At 43.5% G+C, this 26,939-nt stretch overlaps 6 protein-coding genes across 8 annotated transcripts in view; 3 read left to right on the top strand and 3 right to left on the bottom strand.

The window, feature by feature from the left end:
* The first annotated feature begins 1,038 nt into the window (after nt 1–1,038).
* On the top strand, nt 1,039–3,599 carry LOC115018860 (olfactory receptor 6C4-like). The gene has a single exon (XM_029448103.1). The coding sequence runs from the start codon at nt 2,417–2,419 to the stop codon at nt 3,398–3,400; it is 984 nt and encodes a 327-aa protein (XP_029303963.1). The 5' UTR covers nt 1,039–2,416; the 3' UTR covers nt 3,401–3,599.
* Nucleotides 3,600–6,036: 2,437 nt separating this feature from the next.
* or42a4 (odorant receptor, family 42, subfamily A, member 4) lies at nt 6,037–9,521 on the top strand. Its single transcript, XM_029447991.1, has 2 exons — nt 6,037–6,142; nt 8,524–9,521. The coding sequence occupies exons 1-2, from the start codon at nt 6,037–6,039 to the stop codon at nt 9,519–9,521; spliced, it is 1,104 nt and encodes a 367-aa protein (XP_029303851.1).
* A 393-nt stretch (nt 9,522–9,914) lies between these two features.
* Nucleotides 9,915–14,135, bottom strand: LOC115018778 (olfactory receptor 24-like). Its single transcript, XM_029447993.1, has 2 exons — nt 13,200–14,135; nt 9,915–9,959 (listed from the first exon to the last, which is right to left on the bottom strand). The coding sequence occupies exons 1-2, from the start codon at nt 14,133–14,135 to the stop codon at nt 9,915–9,917; spliced, it is 981 nt and encodes a 326-aa protein (XP_029303853.1).
* Nucleotides 14,136–17,293: 3,158 nt separating this feature from the next.
* LOC115018779 (uncharacterized) lies at nt 17,294–21,089 on the top strand. The gene is made up of 8 exons (XM_029447994.1): nt 17,294–18,060; nt 18,313–18,407; nt 18,501–18,578; nt 18,789–19,369; nt 19,538–19,639; nt 19,751–20,483; nt 20,622–20,757; nt 20,876–21,089. Exons 1-8 carry the CDS (start codon nt 17,294–17,296, stop codon nt 21,087–21,089), a joined length of 2,706 nt encoding a protein of 901 aa, XP_029303854.1.
* Nucleotides 21,090–23,097: 2,008 nt separating this feature from the next.
* On the bottom strand, nt 23,098–24,404 carry LOC115019413 (olfactory receptor 1M1-like). The gene has a single exon (XM_029448961.1). It carries the CDS (start codon nt 24,402–24,404, stop codon nt 23,442–23,444), a length of 963 nt encoding a protein of 320 aa, XP_029304821.1. The 3' UTR covers nt 23,098–23,441.
* LOC115019414 (cytochrome c oxidase assembly factor 4 homolog, mitochondrial-like) overlaps nt 24,336–26,939 on the bottom strand; it is a 6,393-nt gene continuing 3,789 nt past the window's right edge. For 2 of the 3 annotated variants that reach the window (XM_029448963.1, XM_029448962.1), the window contains exon 3: nt 24,342–24,477. In XM_029448963.1, the coding sequence (XP_029304823.1) occupies nt 24,376–24,477 (102 nt within the window). In that variant the 3' untranslated portion in view covers nt 24,342–24,375. Of the gene's footprint in view, nt 24,478–24,694; nt 24,757–26,939 lie in introns of all 3 variants that reach the window. The other variant, XM_029448964.1, reaches the window with a different exon arrangement.

Below are 26,939 nucleotides of genomic sequence, written 5' to 3' on the forward strand. Positions count from 1 at the left end.
GACTGACGACAGACGGAGCCTGCGATGTGATGAAAAGAGCGGATTAGTGCAGGATGCGGGAGAAGATGCAGCGGGAGAACTGTGCAGGTGAGCTGACGGTGTATCACCGCATCACACACCAGGAAGCGCTGTGTTGTAAAGCTATGGAGATGGAACATGTAATAAGCACCGTAACACAGACAGGAAACTTCATAAGAGTAAATGTAAGTCTTTTCCTGAGGAGATACATTCTGAACATGACGGTGCGATGGCTGAGTCGAGGAAAAGTGCTGAATAGATTTTTCGAGTTGCGTGAGGAAATCTGGCCGTTTTTGGAAGCAAAGGGAAACACACCACAGATCTCTGGGACGAAAAGTGGCGATGTGAGCTGGCCTGTTTGTGCGACATAACGAAGCATCTCACTGTTAAACGTCCAGCTTCAGGGCTGTGTGATCACGGACATGTATGATGCAGTGACAGCGCTCCAGGCCGAGCTGCCTGTGGGAGACTCTGATGCAGCAAGGAAACTTTGGTCACTACGTGTTTCCAAACACTGACAAACCATCTCCACCGCTGTGTTCCCGACTGCGCATGAACTGCTCAGCAATCCGTTTGCAGTTGACATGGAAACAGCACATGTGACCATCCAAATGGAGCTGATTGACCTCCAGTGTAACAACACACTCAAGGCAAAGTATGACTCTGTGGGCGCTGCACAGTTTCCAAGCTTCACCCCCGAAACGATGCCTTAATTTTGGCCCTCTCTGTGATTGAGTTTGACACCCCTGGTCTACTGCTTGCTTTGCTCAGTTTCTCCTCTGCTGTTTCGCGAAGGGCAGTGCTCCGTGCTAATTGACACACCTGAACCCAGCATTGCTAATTGACACACCTGAACCCAGCGTTGCTAATTGACACACCTGAACCCAGTGTTGCTAATTGACACATCTGAACCCAGCTAAAATCAGCGCTCTCATTCGCCAGTTGCCGACTCCACTCCCCTATAAATACGCCAGATTACCTGCTGAACCAAAACTGACAGGATGTAGGCCTTGCAGGATGTAGGCCTTGCAGGATGTAGGCCTTGCAGGATGTAGGCCTTGCAGGATGTAGGCCTTGCAGGATGTAGGCCTTGCAGGATGTAGGCCTTACAGACCTGGAAGGCTGTAGAGGCTGGAAGGATGTAGACCTTATAGGATGTTTCCCTCACCGCACACTGATCCTCCTCAGCTACTCCTCGTCTGGTGAACCAGACCTTGGAGGATGTTTCCCAGGACAGTTGCTGCCTTGCCTCCCCGCAGATCGGATCGGATCCCTTTTGCTCCTCGCTGAGCACTGACGGGAGGATGTTGCCCAGGACAGTTGCTGCCTTGCCTCCCCGCAGATCGGATCGGATCCCTCTTGCTCCTCGCCGTGCACTGATGAGAGGATGTTTCCCCTTGACAGTTGCTGCCTTGTTTCCTCGCAGATCGGACCGGATCGGATCCCTCTTGCTCCCCGCCGTGCACTGATCCTCCTCAGCTCCTCCTCATCTGGTGAACCTGACCTTCCTCCTCTCGCCTTGGTGAAACGGCCTCCGACCCTCGCTGTTTCAACGCACTCTATCGACAGTCCCACTGAAGCATGCCCTTTCCCTGGCGCAAGGGAAAACGCAGAGTTGTTGTTCCATATTAACTGGACTGGACTTTTAGTATTTTTAAACCTGAACTATTACTTGACACATTTAACATTATTTTAACTATTTATTAACGAGGTGTTTTTAAAAGTAATGTAACAAAAGTCAATCATTTTATACGTTTCTTGGTGTTATTCTCGCTGTGTTGGTGTGGCAGGCAATCTGAACCTTTTAGATAAATGAGATGTTAGCAGGCTACTCCAGTCCGTTACACTTACAAATACTACACCAAATATAAAAAACAGATGTGCTATACAGTAGGTGCTTTTCTATTTCATACTTACTGAATCCTTATCCTTAACACTGAATATCTTCCGTCTCACGCAGGTCGAATATTTATATCAACAAAGTCACGTGTGACCTCGGATGACCCGCATTTTGTTGATATAAATATTCGATCTGCGTATGCGTGAGATGGAAGGTATTCAGTGTTAAGTACTGCCTCTAGTGGTCATCCAGGATTCATAGAACCGTAGTTACATACGTAACTTCTTTTATTTGCTCTAAGTAAATTGGAGTCAGTAAGGTTGACAAGTGAAACGGGTTGTCTGATTAGTGGCTTATGTACAATAGTCACAGGGGAACAGACTTATTTAAAAGTAATGCAGAGGAGGGTTAGGTCAGAACAGTTAAAGCTTGACAGAGCTCTGTCACCAGAAAGAGAGAAGAGCACATCTCCATATACAAAATAAAACCAGTGCTTGTGCTGAGGATCAGAAAAGGACACCTATCTACATAACTCACTGCTTTGTGGACAGTTTTATAATGAACTTATTCAACTCGGCTCTTGGCGAAAACATCACTTTTGTGAAACCTGCTTATTTCATAATAAGTGGTTTATCTGGCTCTCCAAAAATGAAACATTACTATGTCTTTCTCTTTTTTGTTTATGTTGTTTCAGTGCTGGGGAACACAGCTGTGATGGCTGTAATATACTTGGACCATAATCTTAGAACTCCAAAATATATTGCAGTTTTTAATTTAGCATTTGTGGACCTGTTTGGTAGTTCTGCTTTGGTGCCGAAGATTCTTGACATCTTTCTGTTTAACCATCAGTACATCCCCTACAGCGACTGCTTGGCTTTCCTTTTTTTCTGCTACACCAGCCTTTCAATGCAGTCATTTAATCTGGTTGCACTCTCCTATGACAGACTGATAGCAATCGTCTTCCCACTGCACTATCAAGTGAAGGTAACTCACAGGTTCATGCTGTCTATGATTGCCTGTTTCTGGGTCTTTGTTATAATTGCTGTACTCATTTCAGTTGGTCTTCTCACAAGACTTTCCTTCTGTAAGTCTGTGGTTATTAACAGCTATTTCTGTGACCATGGACAGATATACCGGCTGGCCTGCAATGACTATACACCCTCCCTTATCATTGGTGTGTTGTTAGTAGTCGTTATTCTTTGTTTTCCACTAACATTTATCCTGTTTACTTATTTCTGTATAAGCTATGCATTGTCTAAAGTAGCCACAGTTCAGGAAAGAGTGAAGGCCTTTAAAACGTGCACAGCTCATCTCTCATTAGTGGCAATATATTTTATCCCACTGTTAATCACATTTACCCTTATGGAAAAAATACATCCAAATGCCAGGATCATAAACTTGTCTCTCACCTCCGTATTTCCTCCCATGTTGAACCCAATCATTTATGTTCTGCAGACACAAGAAATCAAAGAATCTGTGAAAAAAAAATTAAAAATCAGAAGGAAATCCAAAGTAACGATAAAGAGATCAATCATAATGTGACCATTTGCCTATGCTATACATTCTCTTATGCTGTTTTATTTACAGAGAATTCGCAATGTAAATGGTAGAATTATACTTTCTAACATCACACAAATGTTTGTAAATTGAGTATGAATTAATTTCATTATCACAACAAATCCATAGATCAAGTAGATATTCTGTGGGTGGTGTTAAAAGTAAACATGTTACTTGTTTTTTTCTTTATGTATTGGTACTTATTTAAAAGCATAATGTCTGATTTGTTTGTCTTGTTTTCTGAAGGAGGTTATAGAAAAGAAAAGCAGCCTACACTGATTTTTTTCTGTATGGATTTTGTGGGCAAATAAGATGTCTGGAGCAGAAGCAAAACCTTACAAATAAATGTGTGTTTTCTTAATAATTAAGCAAACAAGTTATTGTGAGCCAACGATTTGTGTCTGTACGCATGTCTTGTTAGAGTATCCAGTCTACTGTGTATGTAGATGTTTATTTTGTATTCATTTTCATATCTTTGGTGAAAAATCCAAACCATATAAAGAATTTTGTATTTCTAAAATGCATGCTAACTTGGTTATAGTTATATCTTGTTTCGCATCTCAATCGAGTGTTGTCTAAAAAGTAATTTCTCATCTTTTAATGACCTGCAATAAAAAAAAGACTAAAAGTCTACATCCATGCTAGCAGCTCTTTGAGACTTTACTTAAGGTTTGAGCTATATGCTAACATCAGTAGCTAACACACTCACTATGACACTGCTAACATGCTGCTCTTTAGCAGGTATAGTTTTACCACCTTAGTTTATCGTTTTAGTATGCTAACAATTATCAGTAAGCACAAAGTGACAGCTGAGGCTGATGCCAATGTCATTAGTTTTGCAGATATTTGGTCATAAAAGTTTTGGGCAATTTCAAAAGTTGTCCTGATAGTGGTACTAGATGAAAAGTCAGGGGATAACTTTAGTTATTACAATTATCCAAAATGGGAAAAGAGGTGGATCGTCTGTGTATTATGGTTTTAACCTTAATATAACACAAAATGCATAATATATAAAAATTCACCCCTGTACAGAAATACACTAACTTGCAGCCAACAGCACAACAACTAAATTCACCTGCATTAGGTCCACCTTTGTGTTCACTCAAATAAAAACAAACGCACAGATTGTAGGAAAAGGTATCCACATTTTTCTGTGTGAACTTTCATCATTTGCAGATTTCACGTTTCGTGAACTTTGACTGGTGACTTAAATTGAAGGAAATTAATTTGACCAACCGATGTGCTCAAGATCCATACACTGAAAATAAAACACGGAAGAGTCTTTTATTCTGCGAGTCTTGCACCATCTAGTGCAGTGGTCTTCATTATTTTTTACGTGAGAACCACATTGATAGGACAAAGTCAATAGGAGAGCCACTTTTACTGCAAAGTATGAAAAGCTACATCCAGTCATAAAAAGTCTGCTTATTAATCTGTCATCCCACCCAGAACATACAATATGCAATGCAGCCAACCAATACATTCATTAAAAGCAGGATTAGTTTAACACTGGGATGATGTTGTCAAACTCTGCAAACAATATTTCTGCTGAAGCCAAAAAGCAGTCTTTCACAATTTTTGAGTCTGAGAAGTTTTTTTGCCCGAGCCAAAATCCATGCGATCTCAAAAGATGCCTCAGTTAATCGTTCAACTGTATTAGTTGTCATGTGTATGAGCCTTTGTTGTCCAGAAAGAGAAGAAGAAAACTGCTCTATTTTTTTTTACTAATTTCTCTTCCAGGTGCGTAAATTTTGTTGCATTTTGGATGCGTTGTTTAGAAATGCGGCTCCAAATGACTTCGCTTGAAACCAGAGCGGGTTTGTTTGCACATTAAGCACGAAAGGTTCGACTCGAGGAGGACAAAAACCAATTTCTCTGTCCACTTGTCTTGAAATGTCCTATGCTCGTTTTGTACGGCTCGTAGCCTACCTTTATTTTTTAACGGGAGTAGCTGTTGTTTGTCCACAAACTCCATCTCCAGCATCTTCCTCGTCACGCTTTGTTTCTGTCCAACTGGTGTACTATGGTGTACAACTATTTTTTAAATAAGAAATCGATCCATTTTACGTCCGTAGAAACACACTCTAACTAGCGTGTAATGGTGAAACGAGTCAACCGGAGCCAAGCTAACGCAAGTATGAAGTGCCAGGTTGGTTGTAGTATCCTTCAATTTAAATGTTCAAATTTAGCAATATAAATTATTTTTTAGCAAATGTCCATATTCATAAGCATGGGTATGTTAACATATTTTTAATGAGCTTAAGTTTATTTATTTATATACTAGCTCACCACTTATCTACCCGTCCAAGAGAACATTCACCATTGTAGTGCTGGTAGACCGCCAAAACTGGCAACTCCGCAGTGAGTCGGTGTTCCGGCCGAGCAAGTTTAAATATCTTATTTCTAGTCTATATTTGCATCTTTTATCAATTATTATTATCTATTATTTGTAACCTCTCTGGGAACCATCACCTTATCGTGGTGGAGAGGTTTGTGTGTCCCGAGAGCTGTGTTGTCTGGAGCCTAGTGCTCCTGCTAGGGTCTCCCAAGGCAAATTGGTCTCAGGCGAGGGGCCAGACTAAGAATGGTTCAAAACGACTTCATGAATAAAAGGGAAAGGAATGGAGAGACCCTGCCCGGAGGAAGCTCGGGGCCCCCGTCTCGAGCCAGGCCCAGAGGGAGGGCCCGACAGCAAGCTCCTGGTGGCCGAGTTTGCCATGGAGCCCGGTCGGGCACAGCCCGAAGAAGCTACGTGGTGCCTCCCATCCATCCATCCTGTGGGCCCACCACTCATGGGAAAAACCGCTGGGGTCGGTGCGCTGTCACATGGGTGGCAGTGATGGTCAGGGATCTCGACGGACCAGACCCGGGCAGCAGAGGCTGGCTCTGTGGATGTGGAACGTCACCTCTCTGTGGGGGAAGGAGCTGGAACTAGTGCGGGAAGTGGAGCGCTACCAGTTGGATCTGGTGGGGCTTACCTCTACGCACAGTCTTGGCTCTGGAACCGTACTCCTGGATAGGGGTAGGAGTCTATTCTTCTCCGGAGTTGCCCAAGGTGTAAGGCGTCGGGCCGGGGTGGGGATACTCACAAGTCCCCGGCTGAGCACCGCTACGTTGGAGTTTACCCCGGTGGATGAGAGGGTCGCCTCCCTACGCATTCGGGTTATGGGGGGAAAACTCTGACTGTTGTTTGTGCCTATGCCCCAAACCGCAATATTCGGCCTTCTTGGGCGATGTTCAAAACCTCTATTGCTGAAGCTGCGGTGATGAGCTGTGGTCTCAAGGTCTTAGGTGCCTCAAGGGGCGGTAACCCTCGAACACCGTGGTGGACCCCGGTGGTCAGGGAAGCCGTTCGACTGAAGAAGGAGTCCTTCCGGGTTATGTTATCCGGGAGGACTCCGGAAACAGTTGCAGTATCGAAGCACTAGAAGGGCGGCAGCCTCTGCCGTGTCAGAGGCAAAGCAGCGGGTGTGGGAGAAGTTCGGAGAAGCTATGGAGAAGGACTTTCGGTCGGCACCAAGGTGCTTTTGGAAAACCATCCGGCACCTCAGGAGGGGGAAGCGAGGAACCATCCAAGCTGTGTACAGCAAGGGTGGGACCCTGCTGACTTTGACGGAGAAGGTTATTGGCCGGTGGAAGGAGCACTTTGAGGAACTCCTGAATCCGACTAACACGCCCTCTATGGTAGAGGCAGAGCTGGAAGCTGATGGGGGATAATCGTCAATTTCCCTGATGGAAGTCACTGAGTTGGTCAAACAACTCCACAGTGGCAAAGCCGCAGGAGTTGATAAGATCCGTCCAGAAATGCTGAAGGCTTTGGGTGTTGAGGGGCTGTCTTGGTTGACACGCCTCGTCAACATTGCGTGGAAGTCTGGGACATTACCTAGGGGTTGGCAGACCGGGGTGGTGGTTCCCCTATTCAAAAAGGGGGACCAGAGAGTGTGTGCCAACTACAGGGGTATCACACTTCTCAGCCTCCCTGGTAAAGTCTACTCCAAGGTACTGGAATGGAGGGTTCGGCCGGTAGTCGAACCTCTGATTGAAGAAGAACAATGCGGATTCCGTCCGAAATGGGTTTTTGTCAGATGGGTGGCTGGCGTCTCCCTTAGAGACAGGGTGAGAAGCTCAGCCATCCGTGAGAGACTCGGAGTAGAGCCGCTGCTCCTTTACGTTGAAAGGAGCCAGTTGAGGTGGTTTGGGCATCTAGTAAGGATGCCACCTGGACGCTTCCCTAGGGAGGTGTTCCAGGCACGTCCAGCTGGGAGGAGACCCCGGGGAAGACCCAGGTCTCGGTGGAGAGATTATATCTCCTCACTGGCCTGGGAACGCCTCAGGATTCCCCAGTCGGAGCTGGAGGATGTGGCCCGGAGAAGGGAAGATTGGGGTTCCTTACTGGAGCTGCTGCCCCCGCGACCCGACCCCGGATAAGCGGTAGACGATGGATGGATGGATATTATTTGTAGGCTAATAGAGCAGACACTTTCAGTGTTTTAATGGGTTATATGTAATAGCCCTGCTTGTTTTTAGCGTTTTTATGAAATATCTGTATTGACTCCATAATCATATCTATCACCCCTTTATTTAGCCCACTGCCATGCGAGCCAACAATTAAAGCTTGGCGAGCCGCAGGAGGCTCACGAGTCACGCAATGAGTAACACTGCGTTAGCATGATGATGATGAGTACAATTTTAACATTGTTTTTTTTTAAAAACCCTTCTTTAAGATTTCTGTTTTGAAATAGCCTCTAAAGGGGCTTTTAAAATACTTTAGCATTTTACCAGAGACTTTATGGTGTATTTATTTGTAATGCTTTTTTTGTTAGATCCATGATTGTGCTTTATAATTTCTGTTGTTTGTATGAATATTGTCATGTTTTTACAGTGTGCAATACTGTACACATACACATTGAATGACTTTGTTATACAGCCACCTGCTTTTCTAGGAAAGGGGTTGCACATAAATGTCAGGTCTCTCACAGCACAGCTCACTCCAGGGCAAAGCACACTTGATGTTCTCTGTGAAGTGAGTTTGATAACAACAATTTCTTTAAATCACCTGTGTCATTCCATATCATATATTCTCTTGTTTTTTCTCTTTTTGAATTTAGGGAAACCGATATTCAAAATGACTCCAGAAGAGAAAGCTGCTCCCACATTTAATGCCACATTTATTCGCCCTGCAAAATTCTATCTCAGTGGGTTTTCTAACACCCCTCATGTTAAGTATTACTATGTTTTCCTGTGTTTTGTATATATCATGACTCTTCTTGGGAACAGCTTCCTTCTCTCAGTTATTTACCTGGTCCGGTCTCTTCATACTCCTAAATACATGATTGTGTTTAACCTGGCTTTGACAGATTTGTGTGGGAGCACAGCCCTCATCCCAAAAGTCCTGGACACGTTTTTGTTTGACAGGAGATACATTGTCTACGAGGCTTGCTTAAGTTATATGTTCTTTGTTTTTTTGTTTTTAGCTGTGCAGTCATGGACACTTGTCACATTGGCATATGACCGATTCATAGCAATTTGCTTCCCTTTAAGGTACCATAGTATTGTGACAAAACCAGCTATTGCTGCAATTCTTCTGATTGCGTGGATTGTTTTATTGAGCCTCATAACATTTACAGCTGAGGCTTTTGATCGCCTCTCCTTCTGTAACTCTTTGGTGATAAAGAGCTTATTCTGTGATCATTCACCAGTATTTCTCCTGGCTTGTAATGACACATCTTTAAATAACATAATGGCATATGTTGCTTTCATGGCAGTCCTCTGTATTCCTCTTGTATTGATAGCATTATCATATGTTTGCATTTCCATAGCACTGAGCAGGATTGCATCAGGAGAGGAACGACTTAAAGCATGTAAAACTTGTACTTCTCACCTGATTCTTGTGGCAGTTTTCTTCCTACCAATACTGGGCACCAACATAGCGTCAGTAGCCTCTTACATCCACCCTAATGCCAGAATAATAAACTCCTCTTTGACACACACCATACCTGCATTGCTAAATCCTATTGTGTACTCTTTAAAAACAGAAGAAGTTCTGATCTCCATCAAGAAGCTTTACAAAAGAAATAGGATTAGCAATGGAACTAAAAAATGGTGAAATCTTTATCACTGCTATAAAGACACTTAAGAAGTGCTACAATAACATACTTGTTTTTGTTTTGTTCTGTATCTTGTCATTTATTGTGCTTTGCTATATTACAAGACCAGATGCAATTGTTGCATTATATATTACTACAGTGGCGATACTGTATAATGATTTCCTATCCCAAATGAAATCAGGGATTTCAGTATGTTATGAATTGAATTGCTGCTGTGACCGTACGCTGTTTATTAGAGGCAGCACATCATTTTTTTAAACATAATTTCTCTATGTATTAGTAGGTTGGAGTTCTCATTCAGAGACATTTGGTTAGTTTACATACACATTAGTATGGACCTGACTTAATAACTTGATTTTGATCAGAGCTACAGTGATTTGTTTATTAATCGACTAATCGATGGACAGGAAAGATGTTGAATATTTTCTTGTTCCCATCTCAATTGTAAGAATTTGATAATAAACTGAACATATTTGGGGTTTGGACCGTTGGTAGAATAAAACCCCAATATGTAATGCATCTCCATCGGCTGCTTTATGCATTTTCAACTATTTTTTGACATATGGGTTATAGGTTAATCGAGAAAATAACTATGCAACTATAAATCAATTGTTAGGATAGGATGCTAATCTTTGTCAAATATGATAATAAACTTAATATCTTTGGGTGTTGAACTGTAAATTAAATATTAAATTAAAATAATCCTACATATCCATGGGCTGCTTTGTGCTTTTTCTATTTTCTGACATTTTATAGACAAAACATTTATTGGGTTAATCAAGAAAATAATTGTCGGATTAATCAATAATGAAAATAATAATTAATGATAGTATATCCAGGTTCCTAAAACCAAGATGTGAAACACATAAGAGTGATACTCTACTGGGACATTCTCAAAGTACTGCTAAATCAGCTTAAATCATAGAAAATTATTAAATAAACCATTTAATATTTACAATATCTAATAATATTATTAATCAACTGTACATCCTGGACTCAGCAAACATCACCCTCAGTTATCCAGGTGAATAAAAAGTATAATATAATATCATATAAAGTAACTCTGTCACATTGACTGAAGTACTATAGACATAAACATCATGTTTCAAACTGCATCATTTTTGCGCAGCAGTGCCTTGAGCAGAGGAGATCTCTCTTAACTGCCCAGAGTCCTCTGCAAGAAGCTTATGACCTTGAGGCGGGCCAAGTGGCATAAGAGGTGGAGAAGGGGAGGGCATGAAAGCGGACTGCCTTTCTAGCTAACCTATTTGGGTTTTACAAAGATACCATCAGCTGGCAGGAGATCCAGAAGGCAAGATTAAACTCTGCCGGAGGAAGTTAAAGCTTGGTAAAATAATGATAAATTGATATGATATAAACAGAAAGACAAAAAAATAGACAATCAAGACTCAAAGGCTGAAGATGAAACATGCAGGAGAATACTGGTATGCTTGCAACATCTAGTAGTTTGTAATTGTGTTTTAAGGGATTAGTGGATACAGTTAATTTTACTGTGTAAACCAAAACAGATGCAGAATGGTTTGCTGTGTCATCACTATTTTAGCATTAGTAGCTATATAGCTAACCAGTAAGGTTTTATTCTCCAGCAAATACGTTGAAATTTGTGTGACTACGGTGAAAGCTGACCAGCTAAATATAAGTAATTTTATAAAATCTTTGTCTTAAAACGGCTGTCTTATCCTGCCACTTCCTTATCAGGTGTTTTTTCTTTGGTTGCATACATTGTAGGACAGATTGTCAGACAGATGAAAAATAAAACCACAAGTGATGCTTGCATTGTGGCTGTGATCTGCGTCATTTAAGAACTCACATTTTCTCTCATTAAAAACACAAGTGCTTAGCTTCTGCCTTTTTTATTGAACAAAAGCTGATCACAAGTCAGTGGAATCTCATCCATCCATCGTCCACCGCTTATCCGGGATCGGGTCGCGGGGGCAGCAGCTCCAGTAGGGAACCCCAATCTTTCCTTCTCCGGGCCACATCCTCCAGCTCCGACTGGGGGATCCTGAGGCGTTCCCAGGCCAGTGAGGAGATATAATCTCTACACCGAGTCCTGGGTCTTCCCCGGGGTCTCCTCCCAGCTGGACGTGCCTGGAACACCTCCCTAGGGAGCGCCCAGGTGGCATCCTTACTAGATGCCCAAACCACCTCAACTGGCTCCTTTCAACGTAAAGGAGCAGCGGCTCTACTCCGAGTGGAATCTCAATGTTTTTGAAAACAACAGAAGGGTGGATATGATAATATGAGTTTTACTGATGCAGGAAAGGATGTCATTATTTAACTCTGGACCTTAAAATCAGAGATTCAATTAATCCAATCTCCTCCAAACATAGTGTTGATGTTGTTCAACTCTCACAGTTTACAGTTGAGTTTGGAAACATCAACAGTGAAGTTGAAGGACATGTTGGGATGTTGGAGCTATACTGGGTGCTAAACATAAACCTTTAAAGTGCAGCAGCGCAATATACTGAACACAATATACAAGTGATACAGTTTTAGGAACAACCATGACTATGTTGTGCTATCACAGATTAGTAACTGAGCATCATTCATGGTACAGCTTGCAATGTACACTTAATCCCACTAGAGGGCAGGCACTCATCATGTACTGTACTGTATATTATCTAATCTATGTCCTCCATTATTTTAAAGTACTGTGTAATATATTGTTATACTTGATCATGTTTCGATATGTTTAAAAGTTGAGGATAAATAAGTTATCATTAAGCACATTTAACAAGATCTGAAAGAGTAACTGAATGTGCCACTATTATTTTCTCTAACCAGTTTCAAGGCTCTATTTTAGATCTCTTTGGTTTTTAAAGAATATACAATAGGATTGATGCAGATTTTATTATTGTTTTAAACATCTCACTGCTCTTTGAGCGTTTATAAAACGTTTATAAAATAAAATAGGGCAGATGCTAATATTATTACAATGTGTTGCAATGTTTTAATGTACAAGAGTATAACATAATTACATTGTGATAAACTAACTACAAGTATTTGAGGCTGTGCCTGTGATCTGTACCTTTCTGTAATGATGGGGTCACTTGTAGTCTTAGTTATGTCTGAGTGTAATATTCAACCTCCACTTACCCTACACACACACCAACAACCCAGCACCACCATGCTCACATTGATTGACTATTAGGTCACATCAGAGGGACATTTTGTGAACATGAATTGAATGAACAGTGCAATAGAATACCCTTTAAATGTCACCTTAATAATCATAGTCGCAACTATTGAGAATAAAAACAATTCAAACTTGAGGTTAATTTATACAGGTGCAGATGTACATTTATATTGTTTTTGTGAAGCTGTTAAAAGTGCATCGTTTCATCTTGAAAGAAATAAAGCACACAGTCCTTAAGAGTGTAGACATTTATTGCATGAAATCTTGAAATGGCAAAAGAAAAGCTGTAAAGTTCATTTAGTATAGATTTTAGGTTTGGCCTACTGTAAAAAAAACATTTTTAAATATCTTTAATTAATAATAATTCATAGTTTCTTTAATATTTAAACCCATAGAAAGGCAGAGGAAACATTATTTTAGAGTCATGGCTCTTGGCTTTTAACCTTCAACACAACATGTTAACAACTTTCAAAGGTTTGCTCTTACGTTGATCCGTGGCAATTTTATTTTTTCTTACCATAGCAAGGGCTCTGATTTTGATCTCTTTGGTTTTCAAAGAATATATAATGGGATTGACGCAGGGTGGGATGCAAGAGGCCATCGACAGACTCAGCACACGCTGGTCCGGGTCAATCAGACCCAGATAAAACCCGATAGTAAAAATGGTAATAAGAGGAATGTAAAATACAGCAACAAGGATGATATGCTCAACACAAGTGGCCAGAGCTTTCACTCGACTGTCTAAAGATTTCATCCTGAATACAGTCACCAAAATGCTCACATAAGACAGGAGAATACAAGTAAAGGGTACTACAAGGAGCAAAACAGTGAAAAAAGAAGCTGCAAACCACTGCATTGTGTAGTCATTACAGGCGAGTCTAAACACAGGCGCATAGTCACAGAAATAGCTGAAAACTCTGACAGAATTACAAAAAGACAGTTGAGTCATTATACCTGTTGAAAATGCATTTACTCCCAGAGCATAACACCAAGTCAGGCCGACAATACATGACATGCTCCGCATTGTGTTGATGGAGTTGTGACGCAAAGGGAAACATATTGCAATCAAACGGTCATAAGCAAGTATAGCGAGTGCATATGACTCCAAAACCACAAAAGTGTAGTAGACAAACATTTGCAACAGACAGAGGTTGAATGGAACAAAGTTGGCCTTGACGAGGAATATCTTTATCATGCTGGGAATAGTGCTTGAGTTTAAGATTACATCAATTACCGCAAGGTTTACCACAGCCAGAAATTTTGGAGTGTGTAAACAACGATTAAAGGCAATTACGTAGATCACTAAAATATTGAACAGCAGTGTGACCACATAGACAAACGCTAGAAAGATGAAGTAGACACTAATGAAGGGAAATGTCTCAAATCCGATGATATAGAAGCCTGGAGGATGAATGATGAGAGAGTCATTGAAAACAGTCCTGAGAAAAGACATAGTTGGTCTCCACACAGGACGAACTCTGCTTAAAAGCTCTCCAGTCTAAAAAAAGAGAAATCAAGTCGTAGTGTACATTAGACCTCTATAGAGGCCGTAAACCACATGTATAATTGTAATGCCAGTTTAATGAGTACAAATTCAAACCTGTACATGTACTAAAATATAAATCTGGGAGTGTGGCTTACCTGATGTTCTCTTATTGATTGTTGGCTGCTCTGTTTGATGCTGCATCCATAAGCAGCAAACGTATGACTGCGCATATGACCTGTGTACTGGGGAAGATATACTTTCCTCAGATATCTCCTGAGATGAAGCTCGTTACCAAAGTCGTTATTTAGTAAAACCCTATTTGTGACATTCATATGATCCATAAAGAGCTGGGTTGTAGCTTACTCTGATTAATTAAACTTATTTTGTGCTCAAAACAAACAAACATCTGATTATTATTTTGAATGAGGAGGAGTTTGAGCCTCTCACCACACTCTTTTTAAACATATATGATGGGAAAAATCCAGTAACTAAGTAATTAACACAGCAAAAGGCAAGAGGTTAAACTGGGGGCTAAACACAGCAGGACACAGGAGACAAGCTGAGGAACTGTAGAGCAATAAAAGAACAGTCAACAGGTGATGGATCAGCACATCAGTTATTTACTGTAAACAAGGAATAAACATCAAAGACATCTCTCTGAATAAATGTGTTGTACTGTTCAGAGCATTATTAAGAAGTGGAAAAAGTATGGCACCACCAACACCTTGCCTAGATCAGGCCGTCCGTCCAAACTCGATGACCGAACCATGAGGACATTGATCAGAGAAGCTACCAAGAGGCCGAAGGCAACTTTGAAGGACTTACAAGTCTTTATGGCTGGGACTGGACGGTCTGTGCATATGACAGCAATCTCACAAGCTTTACACAAAGCTGGCCTGTATGGCAGGGTGGCAAGAAAGAAGCCTTTTCTGAAAAGGGTTAGGTCTTGTTTATGCTATGAAAAAACACACCTGGAAGATTATGTTGCCATGTGGAAAAAGGTTCTATGGTCAGATGAGACTAAGATTGAACTTTTTAAACTGAACTCCAAGCGCTATGTTTGACGAAAACCAAACACAGCACACCATCCAAAATACACCATACCTACTGTGAAGCATGGTGGTGGCAACATTATGTTGTGGGGCTATTTCTCTTCAGCAGGGACTGGGCACTTGAAGGGATTGAAGGGAAAATGGATGCTGCCAAGTTCACTCACATTATGAGGAAAACCTGCATCTAGACAGCTGAAGATGGGCAGGTCATTCACCTTCCAACACAACAACAATCCTAAACATACCGCCAAAAGAACAACACAGTGGCTTAAGGACAAGAAGGTGAATGTCCTTGAGTGGCCAAGTCAGAGCTCTGACTTAAATCCGATAGAAAATCTGTGGATGGACTTGAAGAGAGCAGTCCATCGCTGCTCACCACGGAATTTGACTGAACTCGAACAATTCTGCAAGGAAGAATGGGGAACTATTCCCCAATCTAGGTGTGCAAAGCTAGTAGAGACATATCCAAATAGATTGATGGCAGCAAAAAGTGGCTCTACGAAGTATAAAATCAGGGGACTGATGACTTTTCCAACCTCAGACACGATTGTCTGCAGCACGGGGGCCCCCAAGGAACGGTTCAGACTTCACCCACAATACAGCAAAGTGTCACCTGCAGAAGTTCTCTGACGACTCTGCTATTGTCGGTCTCATCTCTGATTGGGATGACAAGGAGTACAAAGAGCTGACACAGGACTTTTCCCTCTGGTGCCAGAGAAACCACCTCCTGCTCAATGCAGAGAAGACCAGGGAGTGGTGGTGGACTTCAGGAGGCGCCAACATTCCCCCCCAACACCAGTGAACGTCCTGGTTATGGACATTGAGATTGTCGAATATTGCAAGTACCTGGACGTTCACCTGAACAATAAACTGGACTGGTCAGATAACTCTGTTGCTCTGTTTAAGAAGGGACAGAGCAGCTTTATCTGCTAAGGAGACTGAGGTCTTTTGGAGTGCAAGGGGCACTCCTTAAGACCTTATTTGACTGGTGGTGGCATCAGCTATTGTTTATGGAGTGGTCTGCTGGGGCAGCAGCATCTCGGCTGCTGACAGGAAGAGACTGAACACACTGGTTAAGAAGGCCAGCTCTGTCCTGGGGACTTTGTCCGCACTGTGAAGCTCCTTCAGTGACAGACTGCTTCACCCGCGGTGTCTCACGGTGTCTGCAGCGGTCAATCTGTACAATCACCACGGCCCCTGGTAGACCACCACACCAAGAAAAGTATTATCCAACACTGTGTTCAATTATCAATGCCTTGTGCAATATTCACTTTTTAGAACTTTTGCAATTACCAGTCATGTGCAATATTCACTCTTACACATTTTTTTCCAATGACTGTACTTATATTACTGTTTCTGTATATATATATATATATATATATATATATATATATATATATATATATATATACATATATATACATATACATATACATATACATATACATATACATATGTACATATATATATATATATATATATATATATATATATGTATATACATATATGTGTATATGCCCTGTATATACCACATAATATATAACAGAACACATAACATTTATTGCATTGACTCAAATACACAAATAATGACTAGGCTAGTTGTCAGGGTTTTTGGACTGCAGTTCCTCTTTGGACCATGTGGGGTCGCCACCGTTCATTTCTGTGTGTCATCTGCTTGTCTTTATTGTTTCATTGGTTGCACCTGTTCCTTGTTTGCTAGCCTTTATAAGCTGCCTGTTTTCTTCTGTTCATTGCTGAGTCTTGAATTGTTGCCGGAGGCCAAGTTTATGAGTTTTGAGCCGTCTCGTGAAGTGTCTGTTTTGTGTCTCGAGTTCCTGAGTTAACTGCATATTTACTCTTTAGTTCTTGAGATCCTTTTGCTGCCTGCTTTTCGGATATCCTCTGTTGATCCTGTTTTTGCCCAGACTTTACCTGTTAGTTGTCTGGATGTATTTTGAGTTTTGTCCTGCCACCTGTTCTAAAAGTAAAGACTTTTCTGACCCACTCCCAGCCTGTGTCTGTCTCTGCACCTGAGCCTATCACCCCAACAGACCCTGTCAGCAAGACTCAGCCATGGAACCTGGCTCAGCAGAGACAACTAACCCCCAGTCTCCGCCGGCACCGACGTCGGAGGAGCAACTCTACGCTGCAGTTCTAAGCCATGATGCTACAGTGCGTCGTCACGAGGCTCTCTTGTCCCACCAGCAGGGGGTTCTGCAGAACCTCCAACAGTCCCTTGTGGATCTACTTGCTCGTCTGCCGGACGCAAGGACACAGGGTCTACCATCTCTTCCATCTACTCCACTGACTCCAGCAGTTCAGCAGTCCAGCTCCATGGGTGCCCGCGGTCCGCTTCCGTCTGAACCACGGCTCCCTGCTCCCGAGAGGTATGAGGGTAACCACAAGGACTGCCGGGCGTTCCTAGCCCAATGCTCTCTCACCTTTGAGCTTCAACCTTCCTACTTCCCTTCAGAGCGCTCTCGTATCGCCTACATCATCACTCTCCTGACTGGAAAGGCCCGGTCATGGGCTACAGCCGTCTGGGAACAGCAGGGCCCTTCCTGTAATGGCTACAGGGCCTTTACCGATGAGATGCGCCGGGTTTTCGACCATCCAGTAGGAGGTAAAGACGCTGGTAACAGACTGATCCAGCTGCGTCAAGGCGGCTCTAGTGTGGCAGAGTATGCTGTTCTCTTCCGAACCCTGGCTCCTGTGAGTGGGTGGAATGAGGGGGCCCTGATGACAGCGTTCCGGCATGGCCTCTGTGGCGGAATCAAGGATGAGCTGGCAGCTAAAGATCCGTTGTCAGACCTGGAGTCCCTAATTGACCGAGACTATCCGTCTCGATAACCGTCTGTGGGAGAGGCGTCGCGACCGACAAATGGACAGTCGCCCCAGTTCCGGAGTCACAGCTTCAACCTCCGCTCCGCTTCAGTGGCCTCGGGAACCTCAGAGTAACCCACCTTGTCCTGAGGAGCCGATGCAGCTTGGCGGTACTCTCCCTGTCCCAGGCAGAACGGAACCGGAGGATGAGGGAGAGACGCTGCCTCTATTGTGGAGGCCCTAACCACTTTCGTTCCTCATGTCCCGAGCTTGCGGGAAAAGCCCAGCCCCGTCCAGGAGAGGGAGAACTGTGACTGGTGCGACTCTTACTCCCTCAGCCTCGACTTCGTGCCTGCAGCTCCCGGTCACCATCTCCTGGGAGAACCAACATCATCCTCTTCAGGACCCTCATTGACTCTGGCGCTGCAGTGAATTTCTTGGATCTCACCCTTGCCAGGGTCCCTTCACCTGCCCATCTCCAGGCTGGACCATCCACTCTCAGTGACCGCCTTGGATGGTAGGCCCTTGGGACAAGGTACTGTGACTCATGTTTCCTCTCCTGTTGTCTTGTCTATTTTTGGCAATCATCACGAAAAGATTCAGTTTAATCTTATTCATTCTCCCGAGTTCCCTGTTGTGCTAGGGCTTCCCCTGGTTATCTCACCACAGCCCTCACATCAATTGGTCTTCAAGAACTGTGGTTGAGTGGGGGTCCCAATTGCAAGTCCTCCTGTCTCCTCACTAGAGCTGTGCCTCCAGCCCCTAAGCTTCCTAGCTCTCTCGAGTTGTCCCCGAGTCCCCTCAGAGTACCACGACCTAGCTGAGGTATTTAGCAAGAGGAGGGCCACTTCCCTGCCCCCTCATAGGCCCTTTGACTGTGCCATTGATCTCCTTCCAGGCTCTTTCCCTACACGAGGTAGGATCTTCTCCCTGTCACCCGCTGAGACCCAAGCTATGGAGGATTATATCAAGGACTCCCTGACTGCTGGGATCATTCGCCCCTCGTCCTCCCCTGCTGGTGCCGGATTCTTTTTTGTTGGGAAGAAGGACGGCGGCCTCAGGCCATGCATAGATTACAGGGGGTTAAACAAGATCACGGTGAGGAACCGTTACCCCTTGCCTTTAATGACCACTGCTTTTGAACTCCTCCAAGGGGCAACCGTCTTCACCAAATTGGACCTCCGTAACGCCTACCATTTGGTCCGGGTCAGGGAGGGTGACGAGTGGAAGACGGCGTTCAACACACCAACGGGCCACTACGAGTACTTAGTGATGCCGTTTGGCTTAACCAACGCCCCGGCAGTGTTCCAGGCACTCATCAACGAGGTATTGAGAGAGACATTGAACCGTTTTCTCTTTGTTTATTTGGATGACATTTTGATTTTCTCCAAGTCCCTCCATGAACATGTCCATCATGTCAGAGTCGTCCTCCAGCGCCTGTTGGAAAGCCACCTCTTTGTCAAACCTGAGAAGTGTGAATTCCATGTCTCCAAGGTGTCCTTTTTGGGCTTCATCCTGTCCAAAGGGAGTCTCATCACGGACCCCAAGAAGACTCAAGTTATCCGGGATTGGCCCCAACCCTCTTCGGTCAAGGAGGTACAACGGTTCATTGGCTTTGCCAATTTTTATAGGAAGTTTATCAGGAACTTCAGTGCTGTTGCCGCCCCCATGACCGATCTTACCAAGAAGAAATCTGGCCCCTTTAAGTGGTCTCCAGTGGCAGAGCGGGCCTTCCAGGATCTGAAGGTGAGATTTTCCTCCGCCCCATCCTTACCTTACCCGACCTCTCCCTCCCCTTCATGGTTGAGGTGGACGCCTCGGATGTGGCAGTGGGGGCTGTGCTCTCCCAGCGTCCGGCTGATGGCAAACTCCGTCCGTGTGCCTTCTTCTCTGCTCGCCTTTCGCCTGCTGAGAGGAACTATGATGTTGGAGATCGTGAGCTCCTGGCTATCAAGATGGCCTTGGAGGAGTGGCGCCACTGGCTGGAGGGGGCCCAACACCCTTTTGCTGTTTGGACTGACCACAAAAACCTGGAGTACATTCAGAGGGCCAAATGTCTCAACCCCAGGCAGGCAAGATGGGCTCTTTTTTTTAATAGATTTGATTTTGTTTTGTCCTTCCGCCCCAGTTCGAAGAACCAGAAGCCTGATGCACTCTCTAGACTGTTTCACAGGTCAGATGGTGAGAGTTCCAGTACCATCCTCCCGAGCTCGAGGATTGTGGCTCCTGTCCGATGGGGAGTCGAGTCACTGGTTCGCCAGGCCCAGAAGAGGGAGCCAGACCCCGGGAATGGACCCTCCAACCGGGTATTTGTCCCAACTGTGGTGCGATCCCAAGTTCTGCAGTGGGGGCACTCTTCACGGCTTACCAGCCACCCGGGAGCACGCAGGACTCTGGAGTTTGTTAGAGGCGGTTCTGGTAGCCTGGCATGAATGCGGATGTGAGGTCCTTTGTTGCTGCTTGCTCTGTCTGTGCCCAGAGTAAGAGCGCCCGTATCCCGCCTCATGGTTTCCTTCACCCTACCTTCTACCCATCCCCAAGCGGCCCTGGTCCCACATCTCCTTGGACTTTGTTACAGGCCTTCCCCCCTCTCAGGGAAACACAGTCATGTTGGTTATTGTCGACTGCTTTTCCAAGGCGTGTCGGGTCGTTCCCCTGCCCAAACTCCCTTCGGCACTAGAGACCGCCGAGGCTTTGTGCCAGAATGTCTTCAGGTTCTTTGGTCTCCCCCTGGATGTGGTCTCGGATCGTGGGCCCCAGTTTACCCGCGCAGTTTACGCCCTGTCGCCACAAGTCCTTTGGTCCCTCCAGCTAAACCCCCTCCGCCCCCAGAATTGTTGATGGTGGCCCTGCTTATTCAAACCACCGCCTAATGGATTCTCGCCGGGTGGGGAGGGGCCTTCAATACCTGGTGGACTGGGAGGGCTATGGTCCTGAGGAGCGGTCCTGGGTCCCGTCTCGGCATGTTCTCGATCCGGGCCTCATCGAGGCCTTCCACCAGAGCCACCCTGATCGCCCGTGTGGGAACGTCAGGAGACGTTCATAGGGAGGGGGGTCCTGTCAGGGTTTTGGACTGCAGTTCCTCTTTGGACCATGTGGGGATCCACCATTCATTTCTGTGTGTCATGTGCTTGTCTTTATTGTTTCATTGGTTGCACCTGTTCCTTGTTTGCTAGCCTTTATAAGCTGCCTGTTTTCTTCTGTTCATTGCTGAGTCTTGAATTGTTGCCGGAGGCCAAGTTTGTGAGTTGAGCCGTCTGTTTTGTGTCTCGAGTTCCTGAGTTAACTGCATTTTTACTCTTTAGTTCTTGAGATCCTTTTGCTGCCTGCTTTTCGGATATCCTCTGTTGATCCTGTTTTTGCCCAGACTTTACCTGTTAGTTGTCTGGATGTATTTTGAGTTTTGTCCTGCCACCTGTTCTAAAAGTAAAGACTTTTCTGACCCACTCCCAGCCTGTGTCCTGTCTCTGCACCTGAGCCTATCACCCCAACAGACCCTGTCACTAGTTGGTGTCATAATTACAGACCTGGCCAAGTTTTAACAAGTGTTTGAATGTAGAAAACAATCCTGAGTTTGCTTTGAGCCGGCTGGTAGGGAACAGGTAGGTTGTGCAACTGAGGTACTTCCAGTAAGTCCAGTAAACACTATTCAGTCAGGAACACTCTCCTCATCGTTTTAGCTGTCAGCTGATTACGGCTGGGGCATATGATTTCTGTGTCCGTATGAACTAACGTGATACTTAATTTCTCCCACACCCACAATGACCTCCAAGACCTCTTGTGAACAGACAGTAGAGAGAGGACCACTGTGTAATAAATGGAGAAATGTAATGGGGGCAGAAGAACATTGTATGGAAATCATTATTGCACATGATTTCTGTACTGACAAATATGTATAAAAACAATTATTTTCATGAGACACTCTTTTCAAGTGTAAGGACTTTTTGTGAACTGTGAGAATATTATTTAATGATCGCAACTTCGCAACAAACAAACCTTTTACTGTATACACTTCAGAGTAATTAATCTCAGTTGCACCTATTATAAATACAAGCAATTAAAAATGGAGGGACATTGGAGTGGGTTTACGTTCAGTGTTTTTGTGAAGTCATTTCCTGCTTTCAAAAGGTTGCAAGAGAAACACCAGAAGACAAGTGTCCTCTGACTTTCCTTTGTTCAATCAAATTACATGTGTGAGCTTTAACCCTCCAGTTCTAGCTTGTTTTATAAAGTGTAGGCCTTCTTAAAGGACTTTCAAACACTAACTTCCATTCATATTTTAAGAATCAATCTACCGGTGGTTACTGTAAATTCATGTTTAGCTTTTTTGGCAACTTTCCTCATATCACTATATAACTCTAAAGCAGGTTTAAATTAACATTTAATTTCAGTAGATATTCTCTTTGTAATTATTTTTTTCAATCTAACAATGTGCTCATTTGAGTCATTGACAGATGTACAGTAAAAGTAAAAAGTAAAAAGTATTGATGACATTTTTTCTAGGCTGATAGATTGCTTAACCTGGCTTTGTGCAGTCACTGGGTCACTTCATAGTAAGGGACATATACAATTAGGTAGCAGTATGCATTTCAATTATCCCTGGTCTGCCCAAAGCTTCTTTGAGCACTGCACTGCACTGCAGGACAAACTGTTCCCATTCAAGCAGTTTATATTCATCCATCCTGTGTCTGTAGAAGATTGATCCAGTTTTACTTTTTAATACATTTTTAAAATGTAAAAAAAATTAATATTATTCAGCCTGGAATGTGATAACTTAATGCGTACATATACGGATAGTTTCTCTACACACCCCTTTCGCTCCTGCAAGTCTTAACACATTTTAAAGAACTATAAATACACAGAAGAACACAACATTTAAGTCAAAGTGTGTTTTCATATTCAGGACTGTGCCTTCTTTGTCGTTCAATAAACCCTTGGAGCTAGATTAGCTAAATTTAGTTTAATCTGACTAGAAAATGCATTTCTGATGTTGAACAATTTAAAAGCACTGCAAGCACCTCAAGTAAATACAATAATGAGACGTTCTGTTTTTATCAGATCATTTATGAGGGATATAATTATGAGATACAGTAAAATAAAAGCAAAGTATTTCAGATATGAGTCTTTCAGATAACACATAAGACCCAGAGCAGTCATCTGTACAAATAGCAAACAATTCCATTCAAATACAGCCAAGTGTATTTAATGTCCAAATAAGTCAGTAATATGTATTTTGACATTTTATTTACTTGAATATTAACTTAATATATTAAGAAAAACCCATTATTGATTCATAAAAAATACATCATATGACACTGCACATGTACATGTACATGCACACACATACACACACCACACACACACATCAAAGATTACTTTTGAATGACAGAGAAAATGGTCAAGGGCTTGTTTTCATTCTGTGTACCAGTGCTAGGGCTCTGGTTTTAATCTCTTTGGTTTTCAAAGAATAGACAATAGAATTGATGCAGGGTGGGATGCAAGAGGCCAGCGACAGGCTCAGCACACGCTGGTCCGGGTCAATGGATCGCACATAAAGCCCCATCAAGAAAATGCTGAATAACGGAAGGTAAAATACGGCAACAAGGACTAGGTGCTCAATGCAAGTGGCCAGAGCTTTCATCCTACTGCTTAGTGATTTCATCCTGAACACCGTGACCAGGATGCTGACATAAGACAGAATAATAAAAGTAAAAGGGCCCATCAGATTCACCATACTAGAAGCTGAAGCAACTGACGCCTGCAATGTGTAATCATTACAGGCAAGTCTAAACACAGGCGCATAGTCACAGAAATAGCTGAACACTCTGACAGATTTACAAAAAGAAAGTCGAGTCATTATAACTGTTGAAAATGCTATTACTCCCAGAGTATAACACCAAGTCAGGCCGACAATACATGACATGCTCCGTATTGTGTTGATGGAGTTGTGACGCAGAGGGAAACATATTGCAATCAACCGGTCATAAGCAAGTATAGCGAGTGCATATGACTCCAAAGTCCCAAAAGTGTAGTACATAAACATTTGCAACAGACAGAGGTTGAATGGAATAAAGTTGGCCTTGAAGAGGAATGTCTTAATCATGCTGGGAATAGTGCTTGTGTTTAAGATTACATCAATTACTGCGAGGTTTACAACAGCCAGAAATTTTGGAGTGTGTAAGCAGTGGTTACGGGCAATTATATAGATCAATAAAATATTGAACACTAGTGTGACCACATAGACAAACGCTAGAAATATAATGTAGACACTAATGTAGGAAAATGTCTCAAATCCGATGATATAGAAGCCTGGAGGATGAATGATGAGAGATTCATTTAAAACAGTCCTGAGAGAAGACATCGTTGAACTCGGCATTCTGCGGGCGGCGTCTGGTCCACGGTGTCTGGTCCACGGTGTTTAAAAGCACTCTCGTCTGAAAACGAGGAAACAAATACATCTTATTACTTGTCCCAATCACATACTTCAAATGGACGCATGTACACTTTTGTAAATGTACACAACTTTTCATCCTGAGTGATTAATATAACACGCAACAGAATACAATGCAGTTTACATTTCACATGCCTGTTCCTATTGAAGACCATTTAATACAACGTGGCTACAAATGTCTGCATGTCTGACCAACTTACTGTGGAACTTATACCTTCTTCATATATCTCCTTGGAGAGTAGTGTATTGTGTTCTCACTTTCCTGCAGACAAAACAAACATGTAATTGTTCTTTTGTGTTTTGTAATCACCTCATTAATCTTTATCCCAAGAGCAGAAAAACATTCAGGTTATAATACCACTTAATACCACTGTAACCCAATAAGCAATGCTTGAAACAGTTTTATACTATTTCTTTATTGTCTTTACAAAGATTAGTTATTTAAACAAACCTTTATTTCCATCAGACAACATTACTAATGCATATGTATTAAGATACCTTTCAGTCGATTTGGGCGTGGGTGTTACCCTTCAGTTTTCATTTGATTGTGTCTTTTAATAAGGAATTAACCTCTTACCGCCGACTTTATTGTCTTTCAGGGACTGTAGCAGGCTCAATTTAGTGAAACGGTATCAAATTAAACTATAAATCCATTGATACGATCCAAGTCAGGGGGCTAAATAACGCTCCAAAGTTAGGCTAGATTTTTGTGAGGGAAAAACTGGCATGGCATATTTTCAGGGGTCCCTTGACTTCTCACCTCAAGATATCTGAATGGAAATGGGTTCTGTGGGTACCCACAATTCTCTCCGTTATTGGCACACCCACGTTATGCTAATCACAATGCAGTCTTTTGCATTCAGTACACATATATTTACACATACATATATATATATATATATATATATTTACACATTATATATATATATATATATATATATATATAGATATATATATATATATATATATATATATATTATTGTATATATATATGTGTGTATATATATATATATATATTATTGTATATATATATGTGTGTATATATATATATATATATATATATATATATATCCTCTCTTGGAACCATCACCTTATCGTGGTGGAGAGGTTTGTGTGTCCCTATGAACCTGAGAGCTGTGTTGTCTGGAGCCTAGTGCTCCTGGTAGGGTCTCCCAAGGCAAATTGGTCTCAGGCGAGGGGCCAGACTAAGAATGGTTCAAAAACGATTTCATGAGAAAAAGGGAAAGGTAAGGAGAGACCCTGCCCGGAGGAAGCCCGGGGCCCCCGTCTGGAGCCAGGCCCAGAGGGAGGGCCCGACAGCGAGCGCCTGGTGGTCGGGTTTGCCACGGAGCCCGGTCGGGCACAGCAAGAAGAAGCTACGTGGTGCCTCCCATCCATCCATCCTGTGGGCCCACCACTCATGGAAAAACCGCTGGGGTCGGGTGCGCTGTCACACGGGTGGTGGTGATGGTCAGGGACCTCGACGGACAAGACCCGGGCAGCAGAGGCTGGCTCTGGAGACGTGGAACGTCACCTCTCTGTGGGGGAAGGAGCCGGAACTAGTTCGGGAGGTGGATCGCTACCAGTTGGATCTGGTGGGGTTTACCTCAACGCACATTTTGGCTCTGGAACCGTACTCTTGGATAGGGGTTGGACTCTATTCTTCTCTGGAGTTGCCCAAGGTGTGAGGCGTCGGGCCGGGGTGGGGATACTCACTAGTCCCCGGCTGAGCGCCGCTACGTTGGAGTTTACCCCGGTGGACGAGAGGGTTATCCCTACGCCTTCGGGTTATGGGGGGGAAAACTCTGATTGTTGTTTGTACCTATGCCCCAAACCGCAGTTCGGCATATTCGGCCTTCTTGGAGACCCTGAATGGAGCCCTGCAGGGTGCTCCAGTAGGGGACTCCGTAGTCTTGCTGGGAGACTTCAACGCACACGTGGGAAACGATGGAGACACCTGGAGAGGCGTGATTGGGAGGAAGGGCCCTCCCTGATCTAAACCCGAACGGTCGTTTGTTGTTGGACTTCTGTGCTAGTCATGGAATGGTCATAACAAACACCATGTTCGAACATAAGGATGCTCATAAGTGCACGTGGTACCAGAGCACCCTAGGCCAAAGGTCAATGATCGATTTTGTTATCGTATCATCTGATCTGTTTTGGACACTCGGGTGAAGAGAGGGGCAGAGCTGTCGACTGATCACCATCTGGTGGCGAGTTGGATTAAGGGGTGGGGGAAGACTCTGGATAGACCTGGTAAACCCAAACGGGTAGTGCGGGTGAACTGGGAACGTCTGGAGGAAGCCCCTGTCCCGGGGATCTTTAACTCACACCTCCGGCGGAGCTTTTCAGACATCCCTGTGGAGGTTGGGGGCATTGAACCTGAGTGGGCGATGTTCAAAACCTCTATTGCTGAAGCTGCGGTGATGAGCTGTGGTCTCAAGG

The sequence above is a fragment of the Cottoperca gobio genome, chromosome 14 (genome assembly GCF_900634415.1).
Source record: "Cottoperca gobio chromosome 14, fCotGob3.1, whole genome shotgun sequence".
Lineage (NCBI taxonomy): Eukaryota > Metazoa > Chordata > Actinopteri > Perciformes > Bovichtidae > Cottoperca > Cottoperca gobio.

Coding starts and splice junctions, on each gene's coding strand:
- LOC115018779 (XM_029447994.1), top strand. CDS start 17,294: ATGGAACCTGGCTCAGCAGAGACAACTAACCCCCAGTCTCCGCCGGCA. Junction 18,061..18,312: donor CTAATTGACCGAGACTATCC/GTCTCGATAACC, acceptor TCATGTCCCGAG/CTTGCGGGAAAAGCCCAGCC. Junction 19,370..19,537: donor TCCAGGCACTCATCAACGAG/GTATTGAGAGAG, acceptor CATGTCTCCAAG/GTGTCCTTTTTGGGCTTCAT.
- LOC115018778 (XM_029447993.1), bottom strand. CDS start 14,135: ATGTCTTTTCTCAGGACTGTTTTCAATGACTCTCTCATCATTCATCCT. Junction 9,960..13,199: donor AAATCAGAGCCCTTGCTATG/GTAAGAAAAAAT, acceptor CTTACAATTGAG/ATGGGAACAAGAAAATATTC.
- LOC115019413 (XM_029448961.1), bottom strand. CDS start 24,404: ATGTCTTCTCTCAGGACTGTTTTAAATGAATCTCTCATCATTCATCCT.
- LOC115018860 (XM_029448103.1), top strand. CDS start 2,417: ATGAACTTATTCAACTCGGCTCTTGGCGAAAACATCACTTTTGTGAAA.
- or42a4 (XM_029447991.1), top strand. CDS start 6,037: ATGGAGAGACCCTGCCCGGAGGAAGCTCGGGGCCCCCGTCTCGAGCCA. Junction 6,143..8,523: donor CGAGTTTGCCATGGAGCCCG/GTCGGGCACAGC, acceptor TTTTGAATTTAG/GGAAACCGATATTCAAAATG.